This window comes from Fusarium falciforme, chromosome 9, assembly GCF_026873545.1.
Source record: "Fusarium falciforme chromosome 9, complete sequence".
Lineage (NCBI taxonomy): Eukaryota > Fungi > Ascomycota > Sordariomycetes > Hypocreales > Nectriaceae > Fusarium > Fusarium falciforme.
Window position 1 is genome coordinate 2221787 of NC_070552.1, and position 13453 is coordinate 2235239.

Sequence of the window (13453 nt, forward strand, 5' to 3'; positions counted from 1 at the left end):
GAGACCGAGGAAGTGCAGAGCTCGTCCTTTCTTATTGGGGTCATTCCCTGCACTCTCTGAGAGATTGCAACCCTCTCGTCGTAATCGGCTTCCTCTTGATGCGTCGAGTTTGCTGTCCATGATCGAAGGCAGACAAAGGGCGGCAGTTGAGGTGCGTCTTTGCGTGTCTGTGAGCTCCACTTGTTTGCTCTTGCCTTCCAAGGATGGATCCTTGGAGGACTCGGGAGGTTTGAAACTGCGGGGATCTCAAGGATGGAAGGAAGCTTGGGTCGGGTTTTTCCCCCCCAGCCTCCTACCAAGCCTTTAACCGCTAACAACTCGCACCATCACCAACATCAAGACGCTCAGTTGGTGATAGGCTTTTATCCCAACCGACGAATTCAGATTGGCTCGCGTGCTAAGAACTGTCCCAGATCTTGTTTGGGTGTTCTCTGCGTCCGTCTCGGCAGCCCTCATACGCGACCAGATCGAGAGCCAACCCTCCCGATACCAAACCCATTCTCGAGGCCCAAGGCAGTTTTGCAGAAAATCTGCATCGTTACCACTGGCCTCTCTTCCACTCAAAACATCTTCTTGGCTCGGCCAGCAATCGTCGGCCAAGTGGCGGTCTCAACCTCCAATAGTCCCTCTCCCCGTCGACTCCCCCACTAGCCTAAGCGCCGACCCTTGAGCAGCCTGGTTCCTCCATCACCAGGGCCTCGAAACTTTCGCCCTATGACAGACTCTCACGGTCCCGAGATTCTGGATGCGGCCAGGGAGCTCATCCGCGGACCCTGTCTAGCAGGTCGTGGCCCTGGGCCTAGTTGAAGCTATCTGTCGCGTCCGCGCCTAACTTGGCACCTTGATTGGTTTTGCGGCTGTTGCCAGGCGATCAGTGACCCATGTCGAGGCTGACTTACATGGCTCCTCCTATTCAGGAACAAGACCAACACTGAAAGGGCCGGCAAAGGGAGCAGCCAACAATGCGTCCCGTCGTCCTGGTAAAGCCCTTACAAGGCTCCTCGTCCTGTTTATTATCAAAAGCTGCCGCGCGGCGTCTGCACCCTCGCGCCCTCTGCTCTCATTTCCACCAACTCTTCCCTCGACCGTGGGAGGTCCAGACTCTAGGCTGACGCCCTCATTAATTCTTCCATGTAGAGCCGACATGGCCCTTTCGTTTCTGCCTCACGAGGGGAATCTCGTTGGGATATTCCTCGTGCTGGTTCTTTTCTTTCTTGCTCCAGCATCCCCCGCCGCCGTTGAGCCTCCTTTGAAAGTTATCTCGATCGAAGAACCAGAGAGCCCTAGAGGGGACTCCCCATCCTTCACCTGGCCCTTGCCTCGCCTCAGCGAGCGTGATGGTTCGTGCCCCGTCTCTGGACAGACCTGGTGTGGGAACGAACTTCCTGGAGACTTTTGCTGCCCTTCCGATTCCAGCTGCAAAGTCCTTGCTGCAAACACCACCATCCTATGTTGCCCAGAAGGAAGTGAATGCAACATCATCAAGGCCATCACTTGCGAGATTGCCAGCCAGGACTCATCCAAGTATCCAGGCGCCCCCATCAAGACCCTTGCGCAGGATCAGAAACTGAAGCGTTGCGGAAGCAAGACTTGTTGCCCATTTGGATACAGCTGTGACGAGGAGTCACGTTGTGTTCGCGACAAAGACCAGGAGGAGAGCTATGCGTTTCTGATTCCCGAGCCTTCATCAACAGCAAGCTCTACGTCGACCTCAGAGCCATCATCCACTTCACCTCCCGAATACCTTCCGGTTGAAACGTCGGAAGCCCCCGGGGTCATTCCTGGAACACCTCCCAGGGCTTCAGCCTCAGCCACATCTACCGAGTCATCAACACCAGATGAAGACGAGGAACAAAGCCGCAGCGGAGTGGAACCAACAGGCGTGGTGACGGCAGGTACAGTGGCCGGCGTTTGCTGTCTCGCCGGGATCGGCATCTTTATATGGATGAAGTGGTTCCGAAGGAAAACCCCCAAGGGAACTCCCATACTACACGACACTCGGGAGTCATGGGGATACTTCTCATCAACAGGGAACACCCCAATGATGACCAAGTATCTTCGTGTTACCCGTGGACCTAATGAAAAGTTCGTTGTGACACCCACAACGCCTGCCTTTTCACCACTTCGACCACCCTCTCAGAGAAGATCAGAGAGTCCTGTGGAGCTTCCAGCAACACCTGTCTCGCTCTGCATGTGGAGCAACCTTGAGAACGCGGCCGTGGAGGAGCCAAAGCTGGCCTATGTTGTACGTGCGAAGCCGCAACAGTAGAGGCTGGCCGGATTGAAAACGAATTGATGACTATCACATGACCATGAGAAACGTCTTTTGCTGCACATACCAGTTTCCTGTTATTACTGTTCTGATACCTTCTTGTATATCATTTTCTATTCATGAGAGGACGGCGCTTGCGAGTGCCACTGTTGAGGGTGGATTGGAAGAGCAGGGGATCCTGCACGGATTCAAACGATTCTCCCCAGGATGAGCTGACTTTATTCCCTGTCGGCCACGTATCTCCTCTTCTTTTGTGTTGCTAGTTTAGCTGGTATGCAAATGCATCTTAATAGACGAAACTATGAAGTTTGGATCATGCAGAAGATGTATTACACAGTGCAGAGGGTGCGGGCGGGAAGCTTCCGGATATTGACACGGTGCAACATGCCTGATTAGGATGTCTTTGAAATCCACTAAGGGCAGCTCATCAATGCTGAAATTCTACAAATAATTCCACAACCAAAGCTGTCCTTTTTTCGACGCCGATAAGTCGCTGTTGCAAGCCGCTTTTCGCTGCAATTCGATTGTTTACTGCCTATCTCTTGAAGCTGAATCAACGCGCCGACGCTACCGCTTGAACCGATCTCGTACCTACTCCTATCCATCGCCTCCAACGCCGCGTAGGCCATGGCTGGCTTGCCATTTGATCGGCGCCATCATCCTGCTTGATCACGGGTTCACGTGTTGGCTGAGTCGCGTGGCTAAGACGAGTCGAAAGCCCCGACAGCGGCGACATACAGCATGACGCATCAGGAACGCCTCGAATTCGAGGACCTTTACGACAACTTTGTCACGGCTCATCGAAGGCCCTACCATCGCGAATCCACCTGGGACAAGATCACCCAGCCGAGCATCCTCCTCTCGGTCCTCATCGTCGCCGTCACTGTCGGCTACAACTTCTATGCGACTTCTGCTACACTCCGGGAGTGGATACAGTTGCTTGGACGGTGCTTCTGGGATGCTCTCGTGGCCATCGTCCCAGAGCGCCTCCTGGATGTCTTTGATACCCCAGATACTTCGATTTCAACCTCGACCTCGAAATCCATGTTGCACGACGATAAAAGCGCCCATGCCGCGAAGAGCGAGAGGTTGCGGAGGGTGATGGGCCTAAACAGCTCCAGGGGAATGATGGCCTCTGTGTTCCAGGTCAGGAATCGCGCCCTGTCTATGACCGGTGGCGTCCTGGGCTTGAAGCTAGACGGCGATCACCCACCTGGGCTAGGAAATATGGACAACTCGTGCTACCAGAACAGCATCCTCCAGGGATTATCTTCCTTGAAGCCTCTTCCAGAGTATCTCTCGGCCTGTCTCGAAGCTTCCGACAACGAAGATGTCGATCGCGATGTTGCGCAGACGTTACGAACACTGATTAACGATCTGAACGATGTGTCAAATTACGGACGGACGCTGTGGACGCCAGGTCTCCTCAAGTCAATGAGTACATTCACGCAGCAGGATGCGCAAGAGTACTTTTCAAAAATCCTTGATGATGTCGACAAGAGCGTCGCCAAGGCCCTGAAGAGCGCTCAACCACGGAACCCCGGCTTGGCGGCCAAAGTCGAAAAGGACGACACAGCTGCTAGTGAGCATAGCGACGACAGCGGTTATCAAAGTCTTAGCAGTTCCGGCACACTCGACAACAAGCTACCACGGAATCCTTTGGAGGGGCTTCTCGCGCAAAGAGTGGCATGCATTCAGTGTGGACACTCGGACGGTCTGTCCATGATACCCTTTACTTGCCTGACTCTGAGTCTTGGTCTTGATAAGAACCGACACGACCTCTATGAGCGATTGGATGCTTACAGCAAAGTTGAGGCGATCGAAAATGTGGAATGCGCCAAATGCACACTCCTCAAAGCCCAGAAGCTTTTGAGCATACTGGTGGAGAGGTTGCGCGAGACAGGGAAAACCGATGAACAGCTCGCAGAACCGTTGCGCAGACTGGAAGCTGTGGAATTGGCACTGGAGGAAGACGACTTTGAAGAGAAGACGTTGACGGAGAAATGCAAGATTTCACAACAGAGCAAGGTCAGCACAACCAAGACGAAGCAGATTGTCGTGGCCCGACCTCCTCAGAGCCTTGCGATTCATATGCAACGATCGGTATTCGACCCTTCGACATTTAACATGATGAAGAATTCGGCTCCGGTCAACTATCCCATGACGTTAGATCTTGGTCCTTGGTGTCTCGGTAGTACCGGCGAAGCTATTCCAAACTCTGGCACTGATGAGAACACGGAAGATGGGGAGAAATGGACATCTGATCCCAGGCAATCAATGATCGCAGGCGACTTGGGGGTGTCGAGGCTGACAGGGCCCATCTACGAGCTTCGAGCGGTGGTGACGCATTACGGTCGACACGAGAATGGACACTATATCTGCTATCGCAAATATCCCAGGCATAGCCCGCCTACCAAGGCGGTTGAGGATGAGGTCTCTTCCGAACCGGGCGACCGGGCGGAGGCGGAGGTCAGCACAAAGGTGCAAGGCAAACAAGAGGACGGCGAGTCCGAGATGGACTGGTGGCGGCTGAGTGATCACAATGTGTCGATGGTCAGCGAAGAGACAGTCCTGAGTCTGTCACCTGGGGTTTTCATGCTGTTCTACGACTGCGTGGATCCTACGATGGTACTCACCGAGGATGTCAAAATGCAGGACGCAGACGAGGTTACAAATGAGGTTGCAGTTGCAGTTGCAGTCACAGATACCCCGACAGAACAGGCAGGGATGGAGAATCAAGTCGAACAGGGGGTTGACAGTCAAGCGACCAATGGCGAGGCAGAGGAGAAATGTGTTGGCGAAGACGCTGCACCGTTACCTTGCGCAGAAGGGGATGCTGAGACTGAAACAGGTGGCTTGAACATGGACGAGGACAAGGGCGGAGTTGAGGCAGAGATAGCCTCACAGAAGCCAGCAGAAGAGGAGCGGGCAGAGAAAAGCGGCGGGAAGAAGGCAAAGCGCAAGAAGAAGCGGAGGAAGAATTAGATTTGAGAGTTTGGACAACCAACAACAACAACAACAACTAACAAGCGGAGCCGAGACAGAAGTGGCGTCACTCTTGATAGTGGTGAGCCGAGTCGGAGGATGGTATCTTGTGCATAGCGACGGCGTTTAAGAGACGGCGGTTAGGCTTGAATATTACACGTCTAGGTATACAAATAGTAGAATTGAATTGAAGGTGCATCGAGGACAGCGCATCATGCCGAGTGAGGTGAGTGTCATGATAGATTCATGTTGATGCAGAAACAGGGGCCAGGGGATGGCATGCATCTTTTGTTTGCCGTCCTTGGCAACAGGAACCGATTCACTCTGTGGAGTGCCTGTGTATCACCAACAAAGAGTTTCTCGTACCCGCATCGCATGGGCCGACGGGCGTTTCGGTTTACGGCATGACTACTGTAATGGGGCGTGGGCGTGATAGATGATATGAGCGCATACGCCATGACCTATTATAAGACGGAGGCGTCGGTCAATACGGCACGGGAAGGACCGAAGAGAGTGAGAAACAGAAGAGGTCCAGAAGCGTGGCTTTTTTTTCCGCTGCGGTGACATAGAACGTGGGCCCAGCCCTCTTTTGACATCTCGGACCATGTGGGCAGGGGTTGCTATACGATGTTGATGGGCAGGGGGTTGGTTCTCAAACAGAGGAAAGCAATGCGACATGAGCGAGCAATTGATCAAGAGTGACAGACAGATTTGCTGGTGCCTATATGAGTGTACGTCAACATGTGTACGTATGTTTGAATCCTTCGTCTTCAGGCACCCGTTTAAGAAGAACAGCAAACGACGAGTCTAGGCTCTTATATTGCCCTGATGCGGTTGTCGTTTAGCTAGCCGACGGCCTTCCCCCCCCGGCACGTGGGTGCCGATCAAATAGGAGACGGAGGAGTGTGTGTCAGGACTGAAATAAATTATCCTAGAGCCGAGATCGTAGTTGGGCGGGTTTTACGTATCCACGGGCAGCGGGTGATCGGACCAACTCGAGTTCCTGACGGTGCCGCTTTAAGCTGGAGTCAAACATCATGATGGGATGTCGTGATGGGATCGGGTTCATACAGATTCTTATTCATGATGGATCCAATGTTTTTAGAGTTGAGCGGGATGTATGCAAAGACGTTGAGATCTATGGATACCTGTCTACATGAAGGCTTCCGAGTCGAGATGGTTGTTGGGTGTCGAAGTGAGGGTATCACATGCATCAAGCTCTCTAACATCACCAATGCGTCTTCTTGGGTACTCATCCATCATTTTCCCTCAACCAATACCAATGCTTTTCTCCCTTTACAATTTCTTGCACGCTCCCTTCCATCAAATGAGGATCATCCCCAGCAAGCGTAGTCACGGAGGCATCCAATGTCCTCCTCTTCCTCGTCGTTTACGCTGTGGAGGCGGATCGAGGCCACGATGACGTACTCGTCATCCACCGGGGCTGAAAAGATGGAGAGATCGCGGCCGAGGATTCAGGGGTGCATGGAGGCGCTTGTATTTATGGTCGTTGGGCGATTTGAACTACCTCAGGTCAGGCACTCGACGGAGCCGTGCACCTCGAGGGCGAGCTTCATTGACTGGTTTACGGAGACAAGATAGTGTACCCCCTTGGTGGGTCAAGTCCTGGCTAGATCGTCTATACTCTACGTCCCAGGGATACTCCAACGGATCGGGCCATTAGCGAGCTATTGCTCAGTCAAGCCAAAGGTCTTAGGGGCGACGACGATAGGTATCACACGTCAAACAGCCTCTCTGGCAGGTTGGAAGAAACAAAACCCCGTCAAGGTTAAAGCAAGAAGCATCCTTCTGTAAAAAGGGAGTCCAATCAATCACTGAAAAGAAAGTGGAGGCCAGCCATGTTGTCGCCGGTCGGGACATGGGCCAGGACCTACCCGTAAGGCTGTAGTAGGTTCTCGACCAACCTACAACTCAAGATGCGTGACAGGATCTGCAAGTCGATTGCCAAGTTGGAGATGGGAAGCAAGATCTCTCGGCAGGGCGCTTGTAGAGGCCGCCAAGGGACACGTTCTCGGGGCTTCGGCATGCTATGGTTGAGGATTGAGACAGGTCCCGGATCACGCGTGCCGGATCTAGCTCGACTGGTGACCGTTGGAAGTATGTCGTGCTGGTGGGACAATCGGTGCCATGATGCCGGTTGATGCTGAGCATGTGTATTATGAGACAGACATGTCATGTCTCTGCCATTGATGCCAGCCATCATGGTCACTGTTTACTGCAACTATCGCCATCACGGCTCATTATGGATGTCAGTCAAAAATCATATCATCCATTAACACGAGCCATCGCATAGGTAAACAACATGGCTAAAGCGGCAACCTCGCCATTCCCAGTCTTCAGACCCAGACAACGCCATTGGTCAGCCCGTAAAAACCCACCAAATACACACCCCGGTCCCAGGGCCGATCGGTCCCCTGCCCGCGGCGGGCCCTGCCTGAAAGCTTAGCCATGAGACGCGCCGGGAGGGGACCTTTTGTGACTGGAGTGTGTTGGGCTGATTGGCAATACGAGTGGGCAATTTTGCAGGGTCCTCGAGCAGGAAAGCAGAGCGAGCAAGTATGCTCAGCCTCCTTTTTGTCATTACGAAGCGCTGAATACGGCCCTAAGGAGGGTAGACGCCGATGACTTTCGAGTCTCACCAGAAAAGTCGTTCGTTTGGTGTTGGGCTTATTTTAGCATCTCTTGGACTGGACTGGACTGGACTAGACTTTCTGAAGGAATACAGACACGACAGGGTCAAGGCCCATATTCAAAGGGCGGTGCTTAACGAGGCCTGCATGTTGTTTTTTGTCTGTCTGTTGGTCGGTAGTAAAATGTGACCGAGTTTATTAAGTACCGATAGCTCTCTTTTTTTCTCTTTCCCATCCCCTGATTTCTTTTTCCCTCTCTTCCTCCTTCTTGTCGACGATTCCATTCTTTCTTTTTATCCTTTTAATCCTCCTCTGCCAAGGCTCGAATCGAAAGCTTACAGGGAGGCAAACAACGCCAATCGAGTGTGTAACGCTACCAACGGGAAAGTCGGCTGGTTTAAAGCAATTGGGGAGTGTGACGTGACAATCAAAAGGATCGGGCCGGGTTGTTCATTTTAACCAGGCTCTTTCGTCCATCCTTTCTTTTCTACGTTTTACCTCCTTTTGCTTTCGTTTCGTTGACGAGAAAAGGATACAACACGAAAGAGAGTTTGTGTAAGAGATCAGCGGCGCTTGTAGGTTTGTGGCTGTGGGAGAATTGGTCACACTGTAATCACCAACGCGAAATCAACACCGAAAACCAAACACCAGCTCGAATCACGACAACTTTCCTCTCGAATACAGAAAATGGCGGCTTCACCACCTCGAGATCTCGAATCGGGAAGGGCCCAGCTCGAGGTCGAGGATCCCAACGCCGCGACCAAGAACGACGAGACTCCGACTTCAAAGGGTTACAAGCTTCACCCGTCGGTGTACATCATGTATGTTTGCGAATCAAGAGAGAATTGGACGTTTTTCTAACTGGTTTCAGAACATGGATCTTCTTTTCCAACCTTACTATTCTGTTCAACAAGTGGCTCATTGACACTGCTAATTTCCGTAAGTTACTCTTCTACCATTTACACGAAAAACACCGAGCTAACCATCACCAGGATACCGTAAGCTCAACCTCTCAACCTCACAAATCTAACCGTCAGCTAACAAATCAGCCATCATCCTCACAACATGGCATCTCGTCTTCGCAACCGTAGCAACCCAGCTCCTCGCCCGCACCACGACCCTCCTCGACTCCCGCCACGCCCTCCCCCTCTCGCGGAGCATGTACATCCGCACCATCCTCCCCATCGGAATCCTCTACTCGAGCTCCCTCGTCTTTTCGAATGTCGTCTACCTCTACCTCTCGGTCGCCTTCATCCAGATGCTCAAGTCGACGGGCCCCGTGTGCGTGCTCATCGCCTCGTGGATCTGGGGCGTTGCCCAGCCCAACAGCACCACGCTCGCAAACATCATGCTCATCGTGTTTGGCGTTGGACTTGCTAGTCTGGGAGAGATTGAGTTTTCGTGGCTGGGCTTCATCTTTCAGATGTGCGGTACCATCTCTGAAGCTGTGCGTCTTGTCATGATCCAGGTCATGCTCAGCGCAGAGGGTCTTCGCATGGATCCCCTCGTCGGTCTCTACTACTACGCCCCCGTCTGCACAGTCATGAACTTTGTGGTTGTCATTTTCAGCGAGGGTCCCAAGTTTCAGTGGGAGGATGTTACCAAGGCTGGTTATGGCATGCTGTTCCTTAACGCGTTTGTTGCGTTTATTCTCAACGTGGTCAGCGTCTTCCTGGTAAGTCTAAAAACCACCTTTTCCCAAGGCTCACCAACTAACCATCAACACAGATCGGCAAGACTTCTGGCCTCGTCATGGCTCTCAGCGGCATCCTCAAGAGCATTCTCCTCGTCGCCGCCTCCGTCCTCATCTGGCAGACAAAGATCACCATCCTCCAGGTCCTGGGCTACTCCCTCGCCCTCGTCGGCCTCATCCTCTACTCTGTCGGATACGAGCAGCTCGTCAAGGGCTGGCACGAGACGCTCGCCTGGGCCGCTGGTGTCTGGAACGCCGAGGGCGACAACAAGATGTCGCCCACTATGCGCAAGGGCATCATCGTTGGTGTCCTTGGCTTCTTCACTGTCGTCCTTGCCGGCTCCCTGTGGCACTTCCACGGGCTTTCTAGCCAGCAGGTTGTGAGCCTGACGAGTTCTTGGTTTAACAGTGCGACATGATTTTACGATGAGTAACGCGGATAAATAGAATATATAGATAGATATAATGAACCATTCACATTGTATACAATCATCTGACAACCGAAGTGACTGACAACTGAAGTCAATGTCTAAACAAAGCCAACCACGCTATCATTATCTATCTCGACCATCTCGAGCCCCTGTTGGGTATCTACTTAACCTAATCCCTAACCCCTCTGCTGATTACTGATTATTGGAGTGTCATTCAAGCTATCCCTGCCATACACGCCTATAAGCCAACCCTCACTGCTTTGACTCAGCTCAACGACGGCTCCTGCTACGATCCCTTCGATCTCGCCGAGGTGACAGACTCCTGTCCCGCCTGTTGCGCCTGTCCCTCGACCGATCTCGTTCGCGATCTCGGTCTCGGTCACGATCCCTATCCCGATCACGCCGCTCCCGATCTCTATCGCGGTCTCTATCGCGGTCTCTATCGCGATCCCGTGAACGATCACGGTCACGGTCCCTCTCTCGATCCCTATCTCGTCGGTCCCTGTCCCTATCGCGATCTCGGTCCATGTCTCGCTGGCGATACGTATCTCCTCTGTCTCTGTCCCTGTCCCTGTCCCTGTTGTCCTTGTCTCGATCTCTCTCGCGTTCCCGTTCTCTGGCCGTCTCCCTGTCCCTGTCTCGATCTCTGTCCTTGTCTCTATCCCGCTGTCGACTGCGACTTCGACTTCGACTCCTTCGCCGCTCTTCACGGCCTCCAGGTGTGTATCGGTCAATGTCGTCCATGTTCCAGCGGCGACGCAAGTCAGGAGACCTCTCGCCACTGCTCTTCTTGTCGTCAAGTCCAGGGATCGGCAAGCCCTTGTCTCTGGCGTCCTTCTGAGCCGCCAGATAGGCCTTGGCCTCCTTTTCTCGCTTCCTGACCTCTTCCATCTTCCACTCCTCAAGGCCGTCCTGAGCCTTGCTTGAGCCAGGTCGAGGGGCAGAGGTCGTGACTCTGGACCGAGAACGGCTTCTACGATCTTGCCGTTTTTCTGGTGCCTTTTCAGGTTGCCTTTCAGGCTGCTTTTCGGGCTTTTCGGCAGGCTTTTCAGTAGGCTTTTCAGTAGGCCTTTCAACACGCTTTTCTTTTGGCTTCTCGGGCTCCTTCTCGCGTTCCTTTTCGCGTTCCTTTTCGCGGGGTTTGGCTTGGTCCCGGTCTGCCTCACGAGCCCTTTCCCTGCTTCGGCGTCTTGGAGGCGAACGCTGGTCACAGTCGCGGTCTCTCTCACGATCCCGATCCCGACCTCGCTCGCGCTCCCTTTCTCGCGGATCATAGTGGTCTGCTCCACCAAGGCGCACATCACGAGAGCGGCTACGTTCCCGTCTAGGGCGTGAGCGGCTTCTATCCCTCCTCTCAGGACGCATTCTCGAGCGTGACCGGTCTCGTCTGTCCCTACTTCGATCTCTCCTCTCCGTTCGGGCTCTGGATCGGCTTCTCTCCCTTCGATCGATTCGCGCTCGAGAATCCACACGGGCTCGGGATCGACTTCTCTCTCGTCTTCGAGATCTGCTTCTTTCGTAGTGGTCGTATTTGGGTCGTGAACGGCTTCTAGCAACGCGATCGTCCCTCCCAGTCCGTGAGCGGGTCCTATCCCGTCGAAGCCGTGATCGACTTCGGTCACGTCTATCCCTGATTCGAGACCCACTACGGTCTCGACGTGGGGAGTTGGAGCGCCGATCGTTTCGACGGTTATCTCGGTCTCGGAGGCGGTCGCGATCCCGTTCTCGGTCCCTGTCACGATCCCTATCCCTGTCTCTATCCCTTTCTCTCTCTCTCTCTCTGTCTCGCTCCCGATCGCGGTCTACAGCTCGGGAGGTACTGCGGCTTGGCTTTTTTTCGTCCCTTGGGTCTGGACGCCTTGCATCCGCAGGTGTACCTGAGCCACCACGATCTGCTTTGAGCCCAGCGTCACTAAGCTTGCGGCCCTCCGTAACTCGAGAATGTTCACGCCGGATAGGGTTGATAGCAGAAACCGGTCCAGACTTTCTCGGTGGTGGTGCCAAGGACGAATCGACCTCCAGTTCTGGTTGTTTTTGGGTCGTTTTAGAGCTTTCCCGGAGAAGATCAGCCAAAGCCTCTTGCTCCAGGCGCTCGTGCTCCTCCTTTGATAGCTTCTCCTTGAGCTCTGCCGAGACAGCTTCCTTCTCCTTGCGGCGGTCGTCTCTGTGTCGATCGCGGTCTCGACGATCACGGTCTCTGTCTCGATCCCTTGAACGATCTCGGTCGCGGTCTCGGTCACGATCTCGGTCACGATCTCGGTCACGATCTCTTGGTTCTCTCTCCCGATCCCGATCTCGCTCCCGGTCGCGCTGCTCGCGTTCTTTGTGTCGTTTCTCTCGTTCAATGTCTCGCTGCCGTTCACGTTCTTCACGCTCCTGCTCTCGCTTCCTACGACGCTCGTCTCTCTCTTCCTGACGTTTGAGCTCGGCCTTTTCACGCTCACGTTCCTCCTTCTTTCGTTCCTCTCGTGCGATCCGTCGCTTCTCCTCTTCGATCGCCAGCTCCTTCTGCCGTAATTCTTCTCGTAGGCGTTCACGTTCAGCTCGTCGAGCCTCGGTATCGGCTGCGTATTCCTCGTCGGTTTTCGATCCGCGAACTTGTTCCGCCTGTGCTGCTTCTTCACCAACTTCGGCGCGGCGGGTTTCACGAATGCGCTCTTCAATAGCGCCCACGTCAATCAATTGACTGATGACAGACTCGGCCTTCTGGTAGACTCCAGACCGTTCCAGGGCGCCATCAATAAGGGCTGCAGCCTTTCGTCGGTCGAGAGTCAGAAGTTGCTGTGGATTGCGCTCGATTTCCTGTTCAGCCACTTCGAGGATAGCTTTCGTAACTTGGGCCTCGTAGTCCTGGGGAACGATGTGTTAGAAGACAAAATATCGTTTGTTACCCTTGCGCGCGACGTACACTAGCTTCAAACTTGTCCCATACTTGCTTCCGAATGGAATCGTAAGCGCCTTCTTTCTTGAAGCTATGCGCAAGAGATTCGATCGCTCCTCGTGTTGCCGAAGGCAGTGGAAGGTCGGAGGCTTTGTATTTGCGCGCCGCGGAAGGAGACGCCAGTTCGCCATTGGTAGGCGCCTGTTTGGCGGTTGGTGCTGCCATGATGTCGCGATGCGCCCAGCACAAAGAGATTAAGGGAGAGACGAGAGCGCGCAGGGGCTGGCGCAGAGACCGGTGGCAAGAATCAGTGCATATCGCGCCGGTTCAGGGCAGAGAAAATCGAGTTAAAGAGCCAGCACCGCACCCCTCAGTCGAGCGGCTTTTCTAATGTTGCTCGAAGTTGAAATGGATCAAAATTCAAGGAGCTTCAACGTTGAACAGTGGAACGTGACATGAAAACGCCAAGTCACGTGGCCTCCTTTTGTTCAATCCCTACCCTAGAGTATCTCGTAGATCATATCTTCTTGTCAAGCAAAC

The 13453-nt window shown here is 53.6% G+C and overlaps 4 protein-coding genes across 4 annotated transcripts; 3 read left to right on the plus strand and 1 right to left on the minus strand.

Moving 5' to 3' along the window:
- Positions 1 to 1144: 1144 nt before the first annotated feature.
- On the plus strand, positions 1145 to 2269 carry NCS54_01155200 (Hypothetical protein; the record flags this gene model as incomplete). Its single annotated transcript, XM_053156825.1, has 1 exon — positions 1145 to 2269. The coding sequence occupies one exon, from the start codon at positions 1145 to 1147 to the stop codon at positions 2267 to 2269; it is 1125 nt and encodes a 374-aa protein (XP_053012800.1).
- Positions 2270 to 3013: 744 nt separating this feature from the next.
- NCS54_01155300 (USP domain-containing protein) lies at positions 3014 to 5257 on the plus strand (the record flags this gene model as incomplete). Its single annotated transcript, XM_053156826.1, has 1 exon — positions 3014 to 5257. One exon carries the CDS (start codon positions 3014 to 3016, stop codon positions 5255 to 5257), a length of 2244 nt encoding a protein of 747 aa, XP_053012801.1.
- A 3338-nt stretch (positions 5258 to 8595) lies between these two features.
- Positions 8596 to 10020, plus strand: NCS54_01155400 (TPT domain-containing protein; the record flags this gene model as incomplete). The annotated part of the gene is made up of 5 exons (XM_053156827.1): positions 8596 to 8729; positions 8780 to 8847; positions 8901 to 8906; positions 8958 to 9583; positions 9637 to 10020. 5 exons carry the CDS (start codon positions 8596 to 8598, stop codon positions 10018 to 10020), a joined length of 1218 nt encoding a protein of 405 aa, XP_053012802.1.
- A 282-nt stretch (positions 10021 to 10302) lies between these two features.
- NCS54_01155500 (Hypothetical protein) lies at positions 10303 to 13138 on the minus strand (the record flags this gene model as incomplete). The annotated part of the gene is made up of 2 exons (XM_053156828.1): positions 10303 to 12882; positions 12941 to 13138. The coding sequence occupies 2 exons, from the start codon at positions 13136 to 13138 to the stop codon at positions 10303 to 10305; spliced, it is 2778 nt and encodes a 925-aa protein (XP_053012803.1).
- Positions 13139 to 13453: the final 315 nt, after the last annotated feature.